Source organism: Cygnus olor, chromosome 1 (genome assembly GCF_009769625.2).
Source record: "Cygnus olor isolate bCygOlo1 chromosome 1, bCygOlo1.pri.v2, whole genome shotgun sequence".
Lineage (NCBI taxonomy): Eukaryota > Metazoa > Chordata > Aves > Anseriformes > Anatidae > Cygnus > Cygnus olor.
In genome coordinates, this window is record NC_049169.1 from 71,507,078 (window position 1) to 71,531,562 (window position 24,485).

General features: G+C 40.5%; 1 protein-coding gene across 2 annotated transcripts in view; it reads right to left on the minus strand.

Moving 5' to 3' along the window:
• Positions 1-24,485, minus strand: part of BORCS5 (BLOC-1 related complex subunit 5) — a 94,752-nt gene that overhangs the window by 14,296 nt on the left and 55,971 nt on the right. For both annotated transcript variants that reach the window (XM_040545032.1, XM_040545033.1), the window contains one exon: positions 3,148-3,305. In XM_040545032.1, coding sequence (XP_040400966.1) covers positions 3,148-3,305 — 158 coding nt within the window. The remainder of the gene's footprint in view (positions 1-3,147; positions 3,306-24,485) is intronic.

Sequence of the window (24,485 nt, forward strand, 5' to 3'; positions counted from 1 at the left end):
CCTACATAATACCAAAGAGTAGATACACTACCCAGAAAATGCTACACACAAGCTTTTTTTTTCTTTAAAATTGTTGAATGTTGTCAGGCGCCATAACCCTGGATTGACACATACATAAATCCCAAATCACTTTTGTGTTGTTTTTCAAACTGATAAGGGGAAAAAAATAGAAGGAATCCCTCAGTGGTACTGGAATTAAGGCAGTATTGCAACAGATGGTGAGTCAGCTGCCAAAAATTAATATGAAGCATAATATTTAATGCATATTAGTTATTTTTCCCTAAAATGCAAGCGTTCTTTTTTTATTTATTTTTTATTTTTTGGCAACAAAGACAAAGCCTATTGTGATAAAAACAAACCCTTCTGAAACCAGACAGCTCAGGTACAAGTGCAACTGCTGAATACGGGCAGTTGAGTCAACTACCTTCAGCCATGTCTTCGCAATTCTTTCCCCAAGGAAGTACTTGGGTAAATACAATTCTTCTTGAGAATGAATATTCAAAGCAGCCTGGAAAGCATACAGGTTCCATGTTTAGGAGCAAGTAAGGCTCCAGCCAACATACTGCTAACTGACTAAACTGGGAAATGGGATGGAGAGCAAAGCTAGGCTGTTCTGGTTCCCAAAGGAAGGAAACACGCACATGGGTCTACTTAGATCTGCAATAACTACTGGCATGCCAGGTTTTTGTTGTCCTTAGATTAGTTTCAATTAAGCACCATTTTAATTTAAATTGTGTGCTGAATTTACAAACCACTGCAGTGAATTATGAGTTATCAAGGGACAATAAATTTGCAACAATACTTCTGAGTTTTTCCAGAAACCAGGAAACTTTTTTCTGGACACACAAAGAGCAAAAGGTACTTGCACTGGAACATATTATCAATGAAAAACTAAATAGGTCCTGGTTGTAACTAGTATGACTGTGGCATACTATACAGTAGGGCTATTACTACACTGAATATAGTCAAAGTTTGAAAACTGAACAGACCTCAGACAAATGGTAGGAATCAGGGACTGAAGCATACCAACATTTTGTAGGAAAGTTAAAAGCACTGTTCACTAGATGCCTGTTATCAGAACAAAGAAAACCACTGATACTTTCCATATTAAAGAGAAAAAAGGGAAATATTGACTACTGAAGTGAGAATAAAAGAATTTACTGTATAGCTTATGCACACGTTCTGCTTTTCACAATACACTTCATATTCTCTTTCATTTTTACTCCTTACCAATGGTCAAAGCTTCATCTACATTGCAAAACTAAATCATTGCTGACAAATGGGTGCAGCCAAATATGATTTCCTTTGTCTACACTTGTAACAAGAGACATACCCTGCTCTAGCTCAGCTGCACCCTTTGTTGTCATCAACTGTCAACAGCAGTTCAATTTAGTGCACTAAAGACAGCCCAAACAATTTGGAAAGAATGATTTAAACTGAGTGGGTCCCACCCGGCTCCTCCAGAACACACATGCAGAACAGCCGATACAAGAAAAACATTTTAAAATGATTAGGAAAATGAACAGTAAAGACCCACCAAATCTGGCAGAGGGATTCAAAGCATCTGAAGTTACTTAAGTGTTGTGACACACACACACACACACACACACAAAAACAACAGCAAAAAAAAAACCTGGCACAACCTGACTTGTGAGTTGCCTGAGTTAGAGTCTCCCATTTCTCCTTCACTACGTCATACAGGAGTCTGTGATAAAGAAGTCATTGACAATACCAGTTATATTACTGGTATTAAGTTATATTTATTTTCTGTGAAAGAAAATCTTAAGCCTTATGAACTGGAAGAAAATAACGCCATGACTAACTCGAAAGGTAGTCTGTCACTTGCTGTATAGAAGTAAAATCCAACTTAGGCAGATTGCATTGGTGGAGTCTACCATGACTTTAAATCATGCTGATACTCACTCTCACACTTTAACAGCCAAAAGAATTACAATCTACTTGGATTAATGCAGTACACTGTCATTAGGTTGGCAATTAAATTCAATTTCTGAGATTGTGTGATCTGAGTCACCAACATCTGCAAATATCTTTACATCTTGTGTAATAGCTGGCCTCAGACCTCGATACACCAAAGTAAAAAGGCCTTTTAATGGCTCCCACGTTATTTTGGACTTACAACTTCACGATGACAGCAGCTTCTCAAAACAGCCCATACATCAAATTTATTATCCAGTTTGTCATGTGGGATTTCTTAACTCTAAGCCAATATAGCAACAATGAATCAAGGTCATTGTTTACAGTGCATGAATAAAAATTAACCACCTGTTCAAAAATTTTTCTTTTGACATTGAAAGGTATTTGGTCTCTAACACTTTTGATATATACAGCACCTAACAGTTCTTCCACATATCTGTGGACATGTGAGAAGCCACTCTCAAACAGCATCTCCTCTCATGCCAGTCTATCTTGACTTCTGTCAGCCATCCTACTGCTTCCAACATCGGTAGTTACACAAAAGCAGACAGGCAATGCAATTTCAGGATGCTTACCCTAGGAATTAGTTTCCTCCCCACCAGTATCATTGAATATTTAAGCAGATCAGTGATTTTCAAGTGACTCTTCAGTGATAAGAACAGTAACATACAAAGACCTTTTTTAACAGCCATACAGATCAGAGAAGAGGCTGACTTTGAAAACAAAAGCACGGCTCTACAAACCCACTGAAGAAAGAAAGAGCTACTACCTTCTACCTCTGCTACCTTCTCCATGTTATGATAGCCATTTCTTTCCTTAGAGCTTAAACATGATGCCTATTAAAACTTTAAGCATACAGATCTGAATAAGGAATGATAACTTCAAAAACTCCAGTCATCTTTTACTCCTTTAACAATTACTTGCAGTACTTGTAATACTAGAGAAACATACTCTGTTTACAGCCAAGAATCCTAGAGCACAACCAGTAAATACATCACCTAAAAGTAACCACAGTGAAAGCCAGGGAATTTTGTTTGAAATGCACACACACACACACACAGAGACACACACAGTTTCTCTATTGGGTTTACTTTAAAGCAGACTGCATAAAGCAACCCAAGACCGTGCAAGCACTTGCATTCATAGCTCAAGAGGGTAACTCCAAGGCCCCCAAGCCCTTCCCACTAGAAGTGGGCATTCTGTGGGCTGTACCTCCTTGATCCGCTTCACAAGCGCATTCTGATCAAAGGCAACCGCTTCTGCACACTGGTGAAGATGGTCTTGGTACCGGAGACACAGCTGTAGCACTTGGTGGGGGTCCAGCTTTTCCAGTTTGGTGTTGGTCGGAGAGGTCTGCCCACTGAGGAGTCCTAGAAGGCAAGGGAAGAAACGGAGTTAATCTGGCTGTTCATATAACCAGTTCAATTGCAAGCAGAGAGGCAGCACAACATGTCCAGAAGAAAAGCTTTAAATGGATGAATAAAAAGCTAATTCAGGCTTGAAGACTACTGAATGGACTTTAACAACATAATGGTGCAGTGAAGGCTAAAAGTGGGAAGGGCACGGGTAGAAGATTTATGGTCGTTTAGGATTCATAGCAGGGCAAAGAATAGTTTGCCATACAGCTTACCCCTCCCTGACAGAGCTTAAAGGCAGAATCTAAACATAGTACCATAATGCACAACAGCTTGGTTTCCAGTGATAGGCTGCATAAAGCAAGTCCTGCTTCACCTCCGTCACAAGCAATTCTGAACTCTGACAAATGAGCCCCCTCCTCATTTATGTACGCCAGAAGGGGAAGGAGTGGAGTTCTGCAATCCCCTAAGGGCGTGCGACTTGAACTATTTTCACTAGAATCTCACTGTCAAAAACAGATTTCTAAAAAATCATTAAAAATTCACTGGTCCCCCAAAACAAAGCTGAGTGAAAAATGACCCACCGAAGTTAAATTAAAAACTGGGGTGAAATGTCAGTGTTTTGCCTACCTTGCCTTTTTCGAAGCTTCAGAACCCTTTCATGTTGTAAGATTTTTCGTTACGATCCCAAAGACTAGCCCATACATGCATATATTTATATATATATATATATATATATTTATATATATATATTAAGATCTTTACCTACTCACATGACGCTAGGTTTCACAAAAAGCTCACCAAAAAAGTATGAGACTTAATACTGGGCCACTGTTAATATCCAGAGGAGAAAAAGGCAAAACCGTCCAGAGAAATTTCTCCTGCCCATTTTTTGTTGCTTGCATAGTGCAACTTGAGAACCCTTGCTGAGCTCAAGCACATGTGTGTCATACTGTCAGTTTTCTCCACAGCTTCTGGAAAAAGTGATGCTAAATTCTAAGGCCATCCTTTTTTGTTATTTCCTTTATTTATTTTCTTTTCATTTTCCTCCAGCATTAGCACAACTTCTTTCTAGTTGGGACACCATCTGTGACAAACAGCACACACACGCAATCTGCTTTTTCCAAAACATCCGTCAAGCTATGTAAACTGAATTCAGCAACTGCATGCATGTGCCCTCTGGGGCTCTCCGTTTACTGACAGGAAAAGACATTAAAACAGCAAATGTAAGCAAGTATCATACTAAGCAATTAAAAGAAGTAATAAATGCAAGTTATTTGGATTGGAAAAGTTCTTCTAAGAATGTACCTCACTGGGAAATAGCAAGTATTTTGGATGACCCCCATGACTATTGCAAGCTACAAACAAATTGTGACATCAAGTTCTTGCCAAAACACTCACAAACAAGACAGAAACCAAGACTAAGTCAGAAGCATCTTATGAATTTGAGAAAGTTAAACCTCTTCAAAAACATTTCCAGACAGAAATGAGAACAAAACTAGGAGAGCAACCTCATCAGATATGATGAAGCAGGTTAACTTTGCATCAACACTCAACGTTTTATTCTCTCAGGATGCTCTCAATTACCCTTTACATAAAACCCATCCTTTCCTCATCTTCAGTGGAAAAAAAAAAAAAAAGATAATTTGTTTTGCTGACTTGTCGTCCACTACAATTGCACTGCCTGTATCAACAGGTCAGAAGAGGAGATAGACAGTTAACCATTTGGTCTCAAAATCTGTATTAGCCAAATCCTTTTTTACGTTCTAGAAAGAATTACCTCAAACAAAATCTTAGGTCCAGCAATATCAATTGCAAATCTTTCAAGAAAACTTTCAGCTGAAGTGCAAAACTTTAATGAGAGCAAACACATTGAAGGAAATGCAACTTTTTTTTTTTAATGTATACATTACATTTACATGTTTTAGCGTTCCTTCAGTTTGTTAATTCTGATCTTCTGTAAATTTATCTTGTCAGGATAAATGTTCAAATAATGTTGTCAACTTTTAATATGTTGAATGTTCACACAGGAATGAAGAGTTCACCGTACACCTGAGGCTGTTACCCTGTTCCTGCACTGATCAAAATACATGATGCTATCAACCAACTAATTTTCTTTTATTGCTAATCTCTCACCAGCTTCAAGAGGAGGAAGAGAATTAGGCTTTATTTAATAGATTTAATTAAAATGAAGTGTGTATTCTGGCTAACCTAAGAATTATAAGAGTTTTGAAGCGGAACAGGGCAAGGACTGTAAAATGAGCTATAAAGGACTATGTTACTCAAACTTATATTATGTGCTTACAACATTGTACAGGTTGAAAAACACTAAAAGCAAAATTAATAAACTATAAGGAGCCTCTGACTCACTATCCAGAAAAACGTGAACTCAAGTGAACGGAGACATTAACTGTTCAGCTGGACTATCTTCATAAGAAGGCAGAAGTTCAAATATAACCCAGTATAAATGTTTGAAGTCGTAATAAAAACCAAACAGCATACATTATTTAAAGATAAAGGATGGCATTATTTTGGTTGATGCAGTAGGGAGAAGCCAAAGCAATTAGCTTCTCTCAAGATCTATGGCTCATGCTGCCCATGCCAGCGAAGAACTTAGCTCTGAATTTCAACTTGTAGAAGAAGAAAGATTGAAGTGAACAGAAGCATGAAAAAAGCCATGCAGTCTTCTACCTGGCAGAAATTCCCCTCATCAGAAATCGATCCACTATTTTTTGTTGTTCACAGTGACTACTTACTGCCCACAGTGTAAATATTAAAATTTTATTAATTCATTGCATTTTATTTCTTAGCAAGTCGGTAGCTTTGCTCCAAAAGAGCAGATGGCAGCAGTAAGTCATCTTGACACTTCATGGAAGTCTGTAAACACGCAGATTCCAGAGAGATTTTACCAGGGGAGCCCTGGGAGGTAGGAACTGAGATGCAGGGCTGGGAAGGACCCTCTGCCCCATGGAGTCCAGATCTCTTCCCTGCCTCCTCTCCCTAGGAGCAGACAGCAGGCAGCAAGCCCCAAAGGCTTTCATGCAATATCTGCTCCACAAGCTCTGCCCTCAAGAGATAGCAGCATGCTTCCCTGCACCCTTGAAAAACTTAAGATCCACAGGAAAAAACCCAAACCAAGAGCGACACACGGAAAAAGGGCAGGAGGTTAAAAAGGGTGTTGCTTGTATCCTTTGTTCGTACACAACAGAAAACTGAGGAGACCAGCTAAAAGCCTTCAGTAATTCAGCATCGAGGAGGTTTCGTTTCTAAAGCAGATAGCCAGCGCTGCGAACTTCCAGGTATTATTAAATAACTCGCTTCTTGAAAATCACTACTTCCTTCTCAAAGCTTTGTCCCACACTTTGAACTCTTCACCAAACAGGCCCATCCTAAGGGATGGAAGCAGGAGTAGTCGACAAGTGGTTTTCAAAAGGATATGAGATCATATCTGTTGCAACAAAACATTTATTAGGTCAGTCTTTCAAGTGCCAAAAGGTGGAGAGAGACAGAGGTCTCTGCATGGTTCAGGCTCACTCCAGACACAGCCAGCGCTTGAACCTGCTCAGCAGCAGAGTAACTAAGTGCTGAGTTGCCGCTACTTCACCGAGGAAAGGGTGTTCCTGTGATTTCATCGGTGTGTTAATACTATTCTTCCCCTGCCCCCTCCAAGAGCACATTTCTGCTCTTACAGGGGAAGAAAACAGAATCTAAAGTCTTCAAGTCTTATTAAATTGAATAGTCGTTTCCCAAGCTGTTGGTTCTCTTCCAAAGAGAGAAGCACACCCGGTATGGCTTTTATACTGACTGAACCATAGAGAAGAGAACGCTTGGCATACGAGAGACGCAACTTCCCCTGAGTGATAAGCGAAGGCGGTGTGGAGGATGTCACGGCTTGGGAAAAACAAAAACGGGGACATGGGAGACGGACTACTGCTGAGCTGTAGTGTACGGACCAAAAATGCTTTGGCAACTGCCAAACATGCACATTCTTAGCTATCAAATTACACTGTAAAACAAATAAGACGACAGACCACATTACGTGCCTGCCATGATGAAGAGAAGTCAGGATCCGCTGCTTGCTCTGGATACATCCAATGAATAAACAGCGTACCCATGAAGGTGATAATAAGCAATGGGACAAACAAAGATTTACATTTCAGCTCCTAAATGGTGCTTTAGGGAGAAAAAGAAAAGCACACCAAGTATGTTGTGCACAGAAAAATATCATATATCATTACAAGGCTGGCTGACCCATGGACTTGACAAATCTGTTATTGTTTCCATATTCCTTGGCAAAGCAGAGGCATGTTAAAACCATTTTCCTCCTACTTAGTCATCTCCTTGTTGGTTCCAGGTCAATGTACACTTCCAACAAATTACATCCTACTGAGCAGAAGAAAGCTGTTAGTTTTAAAAGCATTTTTATGACTAGAAAAGTTTCTGAGAAAATGCTTTACACCATATACTGACACAGTATGCATACAGAGCCCAGTTACCAACCATAGTCATGTTTTTCTGCTTTTAGGGACAATCCTAAGAACATCTGGAGTGCTTTCCAACTTGAAACATATTATTACTTCTTTTTGACTTATGTAGTACCTTTTCAAGCAGTAATGGCAGACATCACAGAAAGAAAATAAAAGGTCCAATGTTGTTAATTTATTTGTTACAGGCAACAAAGCACAGGACACTGTGGTCTTGTTACCTATTTAGAGGCCAGAAGGGTTATAGTCATTCAAGTAATCAACCCTTCTGTAGAACAGAAGAGAGGACTTCTGTGGTAACCACTTGTTTAATAAGACCAGAAGTTTACCTTGACCAGAATAGTGCTCCCAACATTTGACAACAGTGGACATTTAGAAAAGAATGTCTTCGTCTCTGCTTCATCCCCTAGCACAATCTTCCTACCTCCAAGTTATTACAAATTTCAGAGAAAAAAATACTGTGGTCTGTGAAGCCCTGACACTTAAATTTCTGTGCAACGGCAGCAATCTAGAGTGGGGTGTACTTTTTTCCATCATGTTTCCCTGCTTAAGAACCCACAGTTAAGTCTCCTCTCCCACAGAAGACTTAATTTCTCTGATTATTTCTCTAACACCCTCCAAGAACCCTGCACCCTGAGGCCTGACTTCCCTCTTTCAAAGCCAAGTCCATTCTTCTCCAATGCACGGTGTTTACAAGTCTAAAAATCCAGTTGCTTCTGTAATTGCTACCCCTTTGCTGGACTGACTATTCAGCAACACCCTTTTTAAGGGCTTGCATTGCAGCGTATTGCATGTCATCACCTTTTCTCCTCTGAGCAAGGTTAAATGAAGCAACAGATTACACACTGTGATTAGCAATAGCTTGTCAACTTTATAGAAGCGCTCCCAGTTCTGGTACGTCTTTCTGAAGACTGATTCCTGTGTACATTACCATTTTTTGTAAAACCTCTGCTGTGAATACTTCTCATTCAGACTTGTAAAGAATGATGTACTTTTGTAATGAATGCTGATTCAACTAATTGATTTTGCTTTTCTCAAATTCTTCTCTGACAATCCCAGAGACACTTCAGCAAGCTTCTGAAGAATCTAAGAAGCTTTCATAAGCATATGTTATTAGCTGTTCTTAAGGAATTTCTCTTCTGGTATTTTAATGATTTCTTATTTAAACTGCTACAGTTTGTGAACTTCTGCTCACCTATCAAAGGTTTCCTTTTGCCTTTAATTTTTTTTGAAATATCTTTTTGCCTACATCTCTTTTCATACTCCTTCAACAAGGCAATCCCTCCCTCCCCTTTCAAAATCACCTTTGCTGCCTGCAACTTACTTCTTTTCAGCTGTTCCTAATTCCTCCTCCTTACCACCCTCTTTTCTTAATGAAACTCCTCTTCATAAATTTAACCCAAGACGGTAAAACTTTCTCAGCTCTTCCATTCCTCGCTGAATTTGAGTAGGCTCTGGTTACTACCAATAAAATAGCACTGGGTCATTTAACACACCCTCTTTAAAAGACAGCATTAGTTTTAGCTTAAAAAGTGGTGTTTTTCAGGTCTGCGGGAATTTTCCAGTGTTCAAAGATTATTTAAAAATGATCAGACCAACAAATTCCCTCATCAAGTGCTTGTAATGCTCTTGGATAAAGCTACCCAGTCTGGCTAGTCTCATAAATGAAGTCTGCCCTCAGTAGCCACAGTTTAACTATTATAACATCATACAGTTGCCTTCCTCATTGCTATTTGCATGGGGAGGCTGTTTTGTGAGCACCTTCAGGTATCCTAGAGTACCAAAAAAAAAAAAAAAATATCCACACAAGAAACAGATGAGATCCCTGAAGACTGAGCATTCTTTCTTGACCATTACTGCTTGCACAAGTTTGGAGGCAGCAACTTGCTATTAGCTGAGATAGAGAGCTCATTTCCCCATGCAAGAGGACTTCAATATGACATACGGAAAAGAAATAATTGCACATGTGTGTGCAGCAGAATAAAAGGCATTGAAATACATCCAAACATACAAAGTAATCAGATTTATATGGCTCTTATTGACCAAATGCTTTGAATTGCAATTGTGTACTTCCTCCTCTCGTTCTTGAAGACTAACAAAAGACTACATTTTCAGCAAAGCCTTTTTTTTTTCCTGATACTTCTGTTAGGATACATCAAAATTTATACACTCAGATATGGAAAGCCAGGCTGCCCTTAAGAAAAGGGCATACACCATAGAATTAGTAGAGGTCAAGCATGACGAAAGGGAACTTCCAAAAATATAAACAAAATCACAGCTAGTCACAGAGAAAACTTTAACCTCAAATGTAGATGACCACACAATCTTTTTTACAAATCAGTTTATTTTCTAAAATCACACTGATAAAACACCTTGTAATAAAATATGTATTTACTCAAAGACAAAACCTGGCTTTGTTGCCTGTGTATTTTCAATTCCTTTGAACTTTAATAGGGAAACACAATGACTGTAGGCAAACTGAATAGCTATTATGTGAGCAAAGAACATATTTGTATTGTGGCAAGGAATGTTGGCTGTAACAGCAATTTTTCCTCTATTTTGGAGCTCATATCATGTGATCTGTTACTTCTGCATGGGTGACAGATGGGCTAAAGGCTCTTGTCTTGTCACATAATTTAACAGGCAACTTTTCTGACCAAAGAGTCCAAATACTCTCTCAGTATGAATATTGTGCCTCAGTTTCCTAACACCACAGCTATTGCTTGTAAGATAATACTCATTAAGATATAAAAATCACCACCACTTTTATTCCTCCATCATTTACCTTTAAAAAATAAAATAAAATTAGGAAGATCAAAGACATTTAGGTTTCTTTAAAAGTCTAGTTTTAAAGAACAAAACAACCAATCTCTTACGGTTTTCTACCTATTAGAGGCACAGATCTTACATTAGGAGAAATTGTGATTAAGGGTTTTTTTGTTATTACTGTTATTAAATGCACTAAAAGATTATCTGTTTATGATATTTCTGCTTTACTTTTGAGCCTCATTTTTATTAAGGCTTAGATCTGACAAAAATTTCTGTACACCATTAAAACTTTCTCCTTTCAAATAGGGATGGTTATACGTAATTACTACGGCACTTATAATTTTTTGCACCACTTAAGCTTGCAACATGTCTAAAGCAATGACTTTCACTCCATACTTTGTATGATCTGGAAAGCAGTTAGTGCGATGAAGCCTGATCGTGACTAGGAATTTGAACACTGCTGCAAAACACAAATGTTTCAGTGATGCAAAAGATTTCTATATTAAAATTCCTGTTTGAAAAGAGGAAAACCACAAACAAATCAGAAATGCTTCCTCACTTGGCCTGTTAGAAACCTGTATGCCCAAAAGGGGAAAGGTACAGCCTGTGTGCACTACAATTTCTGTCTGCAGTTATTTAGATATGCTTCTTTGTAAGTATGAGATTGCCACATGATAAGCCTTGGAAAAGTTGCTATCGGTTACCAGAAAATCGGTAGCATGCCTACTGATACCCTTGTTTTGAAGCTTCAGGTAGGGAAAAAGGTACACAATGTACTCTGAAGAAAAGCACACGGCTGCACTATGTCAAGTGTAAGCAGCCAAGATACACATTTTTTATTTTTATTTTTTTAAAGCTTCTGGATCACAGAAGTAATATGTAAGAGAGTGTTTTTGACTAAGCATTTGCAATATTGTATGGTCCACTTCCTGCCACAGACCCAAAAGGATAATTATAAGCAAAAGATTGGGAAGAGATGGGATAATTCACAGGAAAGTGAGAGATAGTGGTTCTGTGTCATGCAGTAAACTGTACTCACTTACTCTGGAGCAACTTTTTAAATTTATTTTTTTCTGCAAACACATCAAGACAGACCTAAGACCCACCATCATTTGATTATGTAAGCACATGATATCGGCAGGCTACAACTGACCTCCTTATCCCAAACACTATACACATACAAAGGGCAGAAGACTAACGTCACTTTACAAGATGAGGAATTGAGGCACCGAGAGATTAAGTGATTTATCTGAGACCACATGGAAGCTGCTGTCCCCCAGCCTGATGACTTCACCACCAGAACATCCCTCCCCTTCTCTCACTCTCAAATAACAAATTCCAGCAGCGCAGGAAGCAACAGAGCCAGTTTTCCTGTGGAACTGTCAGTATCAAACACATCTGTGCAGTCTCTCCCACACAGATTCTCAGACATCTAATAAAGGTTCATGATACAACCAGAGCCAAATTAATGTATTCTTCTCTCCTGACCCCCACGTATACCCTCCGCTAAAGGGAAGGTCCAGCTCCCTTCTTCCTCACCTCACATGCCTCACGCTCACCACAAGCAAGCAGTGATGTGCAGTTACTGCACAGAAAACGATTCACTTTGCTAAAACAGCAGAGGACTAACCCAGTGGCTTGTTTTTTTCCTTTCTCTAGGGTCGCAGAAGGATTCAGCTTACCAGGAGATCAAAAACTACAGCTAGTATCTGGTGAGGCAAGAGAGAGAAAAGCAAAGGACAGAGGGAGACCTCTCTGTCTGAGCAACAGCAAGCTGCTACTTCAATTTTTTCTGCATGCAAAACCTTTGAAGAGTCTCAACTTCACCTGTCCACCTGTCTTCCTTAAAATAACAGGACTGTAACTAGCTTTCGTAACTCTCTCCACTGCAAAATTTGGTTGACATTTGCTAGCAGACACAAAGTTTTCTAGAGTGTAGATGGAAGAGAAGAGGGTAAGCAGGAGCAAATACACTCAATTTCTCTTAAATAAATACGAACAAATAAACAACAAAAAACAGCAAACTAAAAGTCATCTAACTGATTCTACTGTCAGTAATAAGATAGTTCCTTGAGGCTAACCTTTATTTTATTTTAGGTAAAACTGTATGGATTTTTATCCGCACATACTAACAAGAAAAATAAAAATAAAAATAAAAATAAAAGAACGCAGTGTTGAGTGGTCTGTAGAGGAAAGGAGACGTCTGAAGTCACCTGTAAGCACAAGGGCACCCACGTGAAGCTGGGGCACGTTTGCTATTCCACAATAACCAGCCTGTGTACACACACAAACCCCAAGTAAACTCAGTGGGGGCCAAGTACACTGTGCTGCTTTTACCAAGATGCAGAAGGACACGCACAGACAATTCCTACGCTGTAGCCTAAGAGCTGCAAGTCTGAGTTCACAACCTGGTTTTCTCCATGGTAACTTATTCACGTGCCTTGTGCCTGAGACCACATTACAGGAAAGACTACTTGAAGCAAAATGACCAGCCACTTCAGGATTATACAATCAGATTACAACATGTCAACAAATGAGATATGGTTCTTCAACGAATAATATATTTTATTAGATTAACCGATACTACTGTCTGTTGCTTTTCTCCAAACTTCTGGGCACCTTCTTCAGTTCAAATGTCAATTTGAAACTATCGCGACTGCAATTTATTGCCAAAACATGGCATAGAGCAAGACTAATGAACAGGCTATTGACTTGCAGAGGCAGTGAGTCCAAGACTCCAGTTCTGTTTTCCAGAGATGAAGAAAGCTGTTTTAAAGGTTGTAGAGAAATCTTTAGAGATTGAAAGAGATCCTTTTAAATAAGTAATAGGATCTGATGATAAAAGTTTTCATTGATGATTTATAACTGCAAGCAAAACATAGCACTGACTGTGGTATAACCACCATTTATATGCATGAAACACACAGTTTCTATTTGGTATGTAGTAGTACTTTTAACATACGTCCTATCTTTTGCATATTATCACAACAAACAACATACCCTCAACTACAACTGCAGCCCTAAATCTTAAGGACTTGAGCCAGGGCACATTGCCAAGTAAAAATAATGTCATGGCCAAGAGTTATGGACATGTCATGACTTTTGTCCGTTCTTCCAAGAGCTCTATCTGAAATACACACTAAAGAAGAACTATCCAAAATATACTGTTGACAGTTTCTGGCCACAGGTATTAGGAACAGTAATTTCTGTCTATTATGCGCATTCAGAAAAACATACCAAAGAAGAGTGATTTGTAAATGCTGCCGAGTTGGCATTTTTCACTTTATCTTCTTTTCTCACATGCGACCCAATTAATCACTCAACCATTTTGTTGGCAATGTGGGCTGCCATTTCATAGAATGGCTCAGGTTGGAAGGGACCTTAAAGATCATCTAACTCATGGGGGAGGGTGAGCGAACGGCTGTGTGGTGTTTAGCTGCCGGCCGGGTTAAACCACAACAGTCCTTTAAACTCAATTGTCCCTTTCCTCCCCCTGGCTGGAGGCAGGGCCCCTCTAGTCCTGGTCAGAATCTTCGTTTCTGTGTTTAACTGCCCACAGGCAGGGATGCCACCCACTAGATCAGGTTGGCCAAGGCCCCAACCAACCTGGCCTCGAACACCTGCCCAGATGGGGCATCCACAACGTACTGGTTCTATTTTGGCTGATACTTACTTCTTAAACTAGATAGCCCATTTTTTCCTACGTGCCGTGGTAACATGATCTGGAAGCTTTTATTGTGTAAGCCCCGTATTTTTAAGAAGACTGACTTGACATATAAAGATGTTCTCTGAAGGTTTTACCAGCATACATTCCAGATGGCTGCATTACTTGGGAGCAGCAGAGTCTAGCTGGGACTGATGAAACTTCTTAAATGATACAGCCCACACATACATAGCTCATACAGCACGCACTTTACAGAGAATAAGTAATTACTCCCCACTTTTTCTTGAAACTAACTTAACTGGATTCTTTTGTTTATTAGGATAAGTGGTTATCTGCTAGTAAGGCCAACTGAGTAAGAGAAGGTGAGGTTCTACCCACTGCATTCGTCCTGGTGAGTACAAAGCGAGCAAGCATCACTTTGGGAACCCGGCTGTCCTCAGCAGATCAAACTTCTTAGCCTGGCAACTCCACTGCCTAAATGGAACAAAATTATTCAGGCAGAGCTGTTTCCTATTAAATGATCATACCATCTGACATTTTTTATGTGCACACCTGCTGCCGAAATCTGAACCATTGTTTCCTCTCTATTCTCTCTCCCACCTGTATTTAAATATTCAGGTTCCTGTCTTCCCAATTCACGTTAACCACATTCAAATGCTTTTCTTTCTCAGTCTGTTTTTATTTTTCTCCCTCATCCACCAGAATTGATTTTAGAAGTAACTCAAGGGATACTATGGATGCCATTTTTCCCAGCAGTATTAGTATATAAACAAGTAGCACTGTTCCCAGCATTGTATTGCAACATAAGGGTATTTTCCAAGGCCAGAAGGAATCATGGAGCTGGAACTGGCATGAAATTATAACAGCTAAAATGAAGACACTGAAATTACTCAGAGGTTGAATTGGGGGGGGAAGGAGAAGACAACAGGCAATATTTACTTTTGACAGGGTGTTTAAAAAACTAACCACTCAGCTTTGTGTGACTTATTAGGGCACCTAAAACATTCAGCAGTTACACTGAAATAAGTGGCCTGCTGTGCTCTGTATTACTTGCATGTTTATCATCTACTGTCAAGTACTGTCAAGTGGCAAAGTGCCTTGAAGAAAGACAAAGCACAATAAAGAATCCCTAGCATGAAGTGTTTTAAAATCCCAACAGAAAAAAAAAATCATGAAAATTGTACCACCTCTGCAGTAGACAGTTTACACCTCGGTAAATGAACTCCCTAGCAAAACATTACAAAACAGCATCGCCTTACTATTAAAATAAGCTGCTACTTAAGAAAGTGTTGAATGTCGACAACGACACTTGTAAGGACAGGATCGCACAAGTAACCTGTAGGTAATGGTAATCTAGGAGCGCCGCTTCCATCAGTTACGCACGCAGCACGTAACGGCACGCGGTTAGCAAGCCTGGGAGCTCCTTGAACCCTGGCTCCCCACGCTCTGAGACAATGACTTGAATCCCAGTATGGCCATAAACCCGGGGAGACGCATCTCGGAGCCAGCACCGACAACTTCCACATTCCAGCTCTGCCAAGCGCCTACGTCACTCCCTCTGCGGTTAGATATACCCAGAATATACAATTCATTTCTCCCTTCACTTAACCCTAGCCTCAAACAGTGCAGCTGTGAAAACATACCACCCCACACATTTTTTTCTTTAATTATTATTACTTTTAATACACAGTCTGCTGATGTGCTCACACACAGCACAAAATCTGCTTCCTAAATCTATCATGGAAAGTATCAGTCATTGCATAGCAAAACTTCACTTCCTCACCATAGCACTTCTCAATAGATATCTTTCAATTTATACTTTGTAAGTGGAGTTGCACTCTTTCTTCGCGCCTCCCTCAAGGTAAGAGCTATCAAAAGAGTTAGCAGCCTCTATACGCCTTGTAGCTGGGACACCTTCCAGCAGTTCGGAAAAGAGCACTGTCCCTGTCTGAAACAAGTATGGTCATGGAGCTAAATCCTGAGCTGATCTTAGGACTTTCTGCCACTGAAAATGGGATGGATCTTGTTCTTCTGCCAGCCCTCCTTGCCAGGCAGAGCAGGATCCTTCCTTGTACCCGTTGTGGTTGCCACCGAAGGACGCTGCTCACCTGCCCAAGAGCTACCAGCTTGCTGCCTTTGGTTCCCCACCAGCCTGGCTCACAAGGAGGCCATGAGCCTCAGAAGCAGCACCAAACATGCAGCTACAGGAATGATCTTCCTCCTCTTGGCTGTTAGCTCAGCTCACCCCATCCGAGAGGATGACCTGAGAAAGACAGGCGTTTACAGCCTGGGGCAGCGCCTGGCATGCATTACGAGACCAGACCAGGCACGGGACTAACTCTCAGCATACTCTGACTACACAAAGACACAAGGAAGTCAGAAAAACACAGCATGCTATGGATGCATACAGTGTCAGAATAAGACCAGTCAAAGTAATGGGTACATGGGGATATCTGTCAAAACCTTTTGCTCGTAGCACTAGAAAATATGCGCAATAGCCAAATAAAACCGAAGACACTAAACAGTTAGTCAACTGTTGAGCATTTTATCTGGTATAGCTTTAAAAAAACAAAACAAAACAAAACAAAAAAACAGAAACCAAACCAGGCTTCTGACTTGGTTTACTATAAGTGAAATTTAAGAGCACTTCAATTAACACATCTCCACTGGGTACTCTGCTCGTGCACAGAGCCAGCCAGAAACCTTGGCGAGGGCTCTGGCACTGCAGCCTTTGCAATGACTAACGAGGGGCCTGAATCGGAGCGCAGAGCCGCAGCACTCAGCCACTACGCTTTGTGCTTGAGGAAGCGAGACTCGCTCCCCAATCTCAGGTCTCTTGGCACAGCAGAGGAGCAGCACACATCCTCGGTCCCAAGCGTGTGGCCTGTGGCAGGCCTGCTTCATTCCATGCCTGCGGCCTGGGCAATGTGGAGCCAGCAGGCAAGACAACTGACAGGAGACTTCCCCACCAGCCACGGATGGGCACCTCGCCTTCTGCCCCCTGAGGAACCACTGACCTATCTATCCCTCAGAGCCATGAGAGCACCAGAACACCTGCTGGAGAAATCCCGCTGGCTGAGCTGTCTTTCAGGTTAAAGACGAGAACTTGCACAAAAAGGACAGACTGAAAACGTTGAGCTGTGAGCCAGATGTTCAGTTCGAGCTGGAAAAGGACCAGTGCAGTTCTCACGTTAAACCACACAAACTATCTGAACAGGTATTTACTTATTTAAAGTGCAGCCCCAAATTCCTTTAAGCAGGAGAAAAGGAGAGTGTTTTTCCAATACAATCCAAAGGCTGCATTTCATCTCCTTCTCAATCGCTCCACCTCAACAAACCAATTTTGCAGCTCTGTCCTCCACCACTCACTGGCCTCCCCAGACCCCGAGGAACACGCCTGGAGAGGCAGCCACAACGGGACTGCAGGGTGCAAAGAGTACAGCATCCACGGGTAAACCCGTGGCCTGTGTCAGAACACCAGAACAAAAAGAAAACAGGAATATATTACGTTAACTTTTCTTAAAAAAACTATTATTCTATATTAATATGTAGATTTACACATTCATATAAAGCACAATTTATTCTCTCACTCTTCACTATCTGAAACTACCACTTTGTTTGCAACACTGACAGCAACTAATTCTTACATTCTATGCAGAAGGCTCTGACTTCAGATAAGTAAAATAGCAGGAAGGGATGAGCTCTGATGCCAAAGAGTTTTGTTGCCAGGCAAATATTCTTCTTTGTTACAAAAATAGGGAGAGGAGAAAAAAGGCAAAACTGATTCCAAATTAGGTTTTCGAGATTATCCATGAAAACAAATGAAAATTAGTACCCCCCAGATGCTTATCAGTGTTTGTTCCTATTTTTAAAGTGACAGAGGTGAGAAAGAGCCATTTTTCACTACTTTTGGCATATTTAAAGCTCTTAATAGCTATAACATTCCTGCAAATGATAGAACCTCAAAATTCCAGTGACACAGCACCTAAGAAGTTTTGCCTTACAGATCGCTCAGGATTTAGGAAAGGATAAAGCCCTGATGCTTACAAGGGGTTGCTCAGCGTTGCACTGACAGCCAGAACTGCTGCTCCACGGCCATTTACCACTGCAGTTTAAGCAGAAACAGGCTCAACTGCCCCCTCTGCACCAGCATTTGCAGGGTGAGGCAGCTCCACTGCTCAGAGCACTCAAGCAGTCTGAAAATTAACAAGGAGCGGGCACCAAAAAGGGTGCCCCCTTTGGAGTGCTCTCCCACCCACCGCCTTCCCAAAGGGCTGTGTCCCGCTCTTGACCCTAGCCTTCTTTCTCAGGCTTGTGGCTGCAATGCCTTTGTGCTACCAGCTCCCCTCCACGGATCTTTCAGTGCAACTTGGAGCCTTGGTACACAAATCAGAAGTGCAGCAAGAAGTTAGCAGCTCTGTGGCACCAACCCACACATGCAGGCTACCTCCTTTTGGAAATGGAATGTAGAATGGCTTTCTGGTCCCGAGCAAAGAGCTGAGCTTCCTCACTTCACCATCACCTCTACACAAGGGGTGGACACTGCAGAACAGCTCACCTACACTAACCCCTTACCCTAGAGCATCTTCTTCCTGTGTAGTCCATGGACTCGGTGGCTTCGGCTGCATTTTCAGGAAACAGTATCAAAACAAAATACTGAGTCCAGCAAAATACCCAAGTCATAAGAACAATAAATCCAGACCTCTAATTACCACATCTAACACTGATTCACAGCAATTGGAAGTTAATTTTGACATTAGGTTTTCCATTTTCAGGATGCAATCTACACTTTCTTAGAGATTTGTTATGAAACTAAGAAACCTTGCATGTTTAATATCTGTTCATGTTACCCTCACTGGTAGTACCAGCACAGCTGTGCAGAGTTGTGACTGTTAACAGAAAGTAGCTGTTCCAGGCGCTATTTTGGTATAGGTCCTACACAAATATATACCCACTTTTGCAATGATCCCAGCAACGCTTTTTCAAACTGTATAAAACCAGGCTCAGAGGTAGAGTTGAGAAAAGGGATACAGAAAGGGATCAGACTTTTTTTTTAATTATTATTGTTTTTAGAGAAATTGTAGAAGAATTTTGATCATCTTCAAATATAACCACAGAGATGACGACAGAAAAGCCCCACCATTTCTTGTTCCAATACAGAGTATTTGTTTTCACTAAGATAAATACATAACAACATGTTGAATCCACATCTCCATTCTAACAGAATAGTTTAAAAGTATTATGAGAACAAACCACGGCAGTGCAGACACATACACATCTCTTCTTGGACTGGGGGAGAAAGAGAATAGGAAAACTAACTCTACAGAAGACATGTTAGTAACATACACCAGCATCTAACTTGTCAACTGCCTTAAAAGTAAGGTACAAAAAATTTGGAACACGTTGCAGCTTTGAAGTCCAGAATGGTGAATTCTTAAGACTCTTAGAAATGAGAGAGTCCTGAGGTACATTAGTACCTTAAATGTTTTCATTCAACTCTCTAGTTAATAAATATGCAATTATTTTTAATTCTTCTTCTGACTTTGTTTTGGGAGAGGACTGCACTTGCAGCAGCAGTTAAAGGATTCATTTGATACAGGTAGCTTTCAACAAAGGAGCAGAGCACGCAAACCCGACTGTTCCCCCTTCCCTGCTACGCTGCCTGCACTCCTAAATGGCTCCGGCACAGACACAACAGCTTTTCTTTGTCCAGTCTGCCTCGAAGTCAGATGCGCTGCTCTTTGCTCATACCCAGAGCTGAGTCATTGTCAGAGAGGTCAGAAGCGTGCATATGTCTAGTAAGGTCATGCAACAGATGAGAACACTCAAATCTATTCAATGTACGCCACATTAGCAAGATTTTTTGAATGAGATAATGTGGTCTAGCAGGAAGTCATCAAATCAAAAAGCTTCCGCAGAGTCACGTACACCTGAGGGAATCACATACCGAAAGGGTCAAATTTAAAGCTTTGCCTCCTTCTCCAAAACAGTGGCTCTAAAAGCCTTGCCATGAGAGCCCACTAAATGTAAGTTGCATTATCAAATTGATTTGTAAAGTTTGTGCTGGCTGCCCCACAACAGTCCAGTGTTTAATTGTCTTTATATTATGAAAAATAATGGCCCAGTTTTCCACATGTGCTTGATATCCTGAAAGGCTGCTTGCTAACCAAAGAAATACCTCATAGATATTTGGGTAGCTGTAAGGAAGGCTGGTCTTAACAGCTTATATACATGGTGGGGACGAGGGAAGGGAAGCTGACAGGACACAAATGCCCCTGCACATACACACCGTTATAATGTCCAGACTGACGCTTATTCCAATACAGGAGAGCTCTTGACCAGAGGGTTTAATTTGTGCCACTTTGCAAATGGTGGCTCTGAACAAGAACACACAAGCCCAGAGCAACATCCCACAACTCCTACATTCGTTACAGAAAGCTATATATACATAATATATATGACCCAGTTATACATTAAAAAAAAAATCATAAAAGAAGCAGTGTCACTTCTGTGCTTTCCGAGAGCATTTGTACAGGAGCTGGCAGCCAGAAGGTGTTCGTTCCGGTACAGACAGCTCATAGATCAGAAGCTGTTAACCATTTCCAATGCTTTCATTTGTTTTTAGGAGAGTGGACTCCCAGAATTCATTAGAAAAATCTGCTCTATCACAGCACTCCTTCATTTTATCTACACCTTTTCTGAGGTGCTTTCTAACACTGTTCACTTCTAAATTCGGATACTGGTAGTTACTTCTGAGCTTCAGATGCTACCTGTTAGAAAGCAGCTTTTGCTACTCCGTTGCCTGCCTGAGGCAAGTCTCTCTTTCTGCAGTTAGTATTTTGCATTACTTGAAATATGAAATACCATGAAGCTTTAAAAGCAGAGTACGCAGGGGTGAGGGGAGGGTAAGGGGAGATCCTCCTATGCATTGGCTAGGCACTGAAACTACCAGAGGTCACAAAAGATGAACTTCTTTATTCAAGTAAAAATTCCCATTAAAGCCAAATGAGGTTTTGTTGAATAAGGACCGCAGGAATGAGCCCACAGTACACTCTCTACTGGGAGCAAGTCAAAGCAAATTACGCAATGGCTGTCAGGAATTTGTATACAGCTCTTCAGAGCTGCAGTGTAGGAGGAGCCCTGAAGCATCCTTAACCTTTGTCTATTTATGTCCTAGCACTGAGACTCCTTCCAACAAAACAAACCATGCCTTTATATATTTTTATTCGTTCGATATATAGCAAACAGCTCTCTCCTTCTTCCCCCTCCCCTCCTTCCCACTCTTCCCTCTCCTTTCCCCTTGCCATGTTGTGCTGTTTGCATGGAAAAAAACAAGCTCCCGCTCTTGCCAAGTGTGACATCAACTCATTCTTATTCAATGATGTCCAGCAGAATCTTACTCTGATAAACATTTGCTCAGTTTCAGAGCCCCAAGGTTACTGGCTGTATTTTGTTTTCATTGTCGCTTGTTTTCTGACACTTCGCTGCTCCTTATATGTTAAAATCCCCACATGTCTTAGACCTGGAGCCAGAGAGAGGCAGTAAAAAGGACATTCCACTGCGCTTACACGTTTCTTCCCTCCTCCCCCCATACTCTGGAACAAGAGTCTGTTTGTCTCTCCACAAACAATAAAAAGCTGATACTGTGGAGAAGCGAAAAAGAAAAAGAGAACGAGAAAGAAAGAAAAAGAAAAAGAAAAAGAAAAAGAAAAAGAAAAAGAAAAAGAAAAAGAAAAAGAAAAAGAAAAAGAAAAAGAAAAAGAAAAAGAAAAAGAAAAAGAAAAAGAAAAAGAAAAAGAAAAGAAAAGAAAAGAAGAAAAGGAGAAAAGAGAAAAGAAAAGAAAAAAGGAAAAGAAAAGGAAAAGAGAAAAAGAAAAAAGTGTACAAAATGGGAAAAAAGTACATGCAAAAAACAATTCAAAAGTTCAGAACTATGGATTTTTGACGTTTATCTTCTCCTTTGTGAACAGGTTAACCTTCCTTAGCATGCTCAAAAGTTTGTGGGCAGGCGCAGTTGTTAACAAGCAAATGTATCCTCTCCTTGCAGCAACAGCATCCATGAAGACTCAGCAATATTTGCTTAAATTTGGCATCTATGCTGTCTTACGCTTCTGGCACTCACCCTCGTCTGATAAAGCACCTCAGATTTTTTCCTCTTTTCCCCTCCCTATTTCTTCTGACCTCTCCTCAAAAGCAGCCAGCTTTCTGGAGCAAAAGAAGGCAGATGATCTTTTTCGTCTCCCACTCTCCTGTCATTTTACTCAGGTTGACATTTACCAAAAGGAGATCAACCTGTGTCTTTAGGCAAAGAGCACTGAACAGAATTCATAATTGTTTGCTCCACTAATGTGGAAGTCATGGACAAACTGTTAAAACAAGAAGAGAAGACTTTGACAAAAACAGAAGGGTTGAGTAAGAGTCAAGGAAGGATCAGCTAATAGCCCTGAAATGCCAAGTAGTGAAGGAAGCAAGAAAAGAGCCACTTTTTGGCCTGTGATGGCTCTATCTACAACTCCGCTGATGAGGAAGAGATCTACAGAAACTGCAGCTTACACGAGGATGGATATACTGCATCTACAACTATGCTCTTCCTCAGGTCAACAGGGAGGAAGAAAAATCAATTTACAGAGCTTTCCAGAAGGAAAAAAGTCTGTTGTAGTTGGAAAGAGATGTTCTGGTAGCATCAACCTACAGATTCCCGCTTTTCTAGGAAACTAGCCCTAAAACCTCCTCTGGTGTTCATGAAAAGGTTGCAGCTGTTCAGAACAGCTTGTAAAAATAACATCTTTCTAGCTTATATGTGACAGAACGAAGGTCAATTACCTTCAGAAAGCAAGTGAAGAAAAAATTACTTTCAAATGTCATCATTAACACATACCAACTGTGCTAGAGCTTTAGAAATACTGAGAAAAATCTCAACAGAAAATTACTCCCTGCCACCATCGCTTAGAGAAGTCCACTAGAAGACAGAAAGATCATGACTTTCATTAAAACAAAGCATAGGAATCCCAACAGGTCAGGCAACCTACCCTTTAATTTTTCAACCTCTCCGCTTCCCAGTGGGTGCAGCTAATATCACTTGGCTCCAGCTGCTCCTGCAAACTCACAAACATCAGTGAGACCTGCTGCCACAGGACAACCTGCAACATGCTCTTACAAAGCAGCAAACTCATCACTTGTGTAATTCCGGTTTTTATGCTTTCTTACTACTGTTTTCTATTACAGATAGAAAATATTAACAAACACGACATTTCCTCAAGTCATAGCCCCATTTTTTAAAAGCCTTGCCTGCTCCCTTTGAAGTTCATCACTATTTCAGCATCCTCAACAAGTAGGCACAGAGCACAGGTAACAGCTGTAATCAAGGTCAGGCAAGAATCATGTTCTTAAAGAAACCACAAAGGCATCCCGTGCATGCTGTCAAATACACTTTTAACAGCAAGTAACACGTTTTAAATCAGAGTTTCTAATTGAAGGATGCTTATCTTTTAAAAGGATGTTTGGGAAGATCAAGGTCTTGCTTGCTCTTAACATAACAATTCTCTCAAAACGTCAAAATATTAATAGTAATTTAAAACAAAGTCATTAGCTCAGCTGGAAAATGCATACTTTGCAAAGAAAGGTCTAGTAGATAAATTCATGTGCTACTCATTGAAAAGCGAGAGAGGGTGCCAATAAGAGAGCTATCTAAATGAATGGAAATTCTCCTCTTGCCTTGAATGACTAATAAATACTACATCACTACTGCAACAGATTGCTCTCAAGATTGCCCTATCTCTTTTCATGACTGAACAGACATCAAGATGCACTGAGGCTTCACATAGAAACGACACTGCCAATCTGTAACTGAACACATAACATCACTCCAGGAAAGCATGCATAAAAAGAACTACACATAAACAACACATGCCAGCCTTAAATAGCAATCAAACAGAAGAGTGGTTTTCCAGAATATACAAAGTAGAATTTTAGCACCAAATTCATGACAAGCATTTGCACTGCAACAACTTAATTCAGTGGTCATAGCTGGGGTGGAAAGAGGAGAATTTTTTGAAGTTATAGAAACACATCCAATGCTACTGCATTGGTGGTTGCTTTACTGTACTAAAAGTGAAACAATGGTTGGCTGATGCCTAAGGCCATATCTCCATAGGAAGCTCGGGTGATATTCACAGCTATGCTCATTTGGGGGTTGAATTGTTTCCTACTGTAATATGACACCTGCAAAAGTATTTCTAGCGTCTGGAGATGAGATGTTTGGTCACAGAAATACTGACA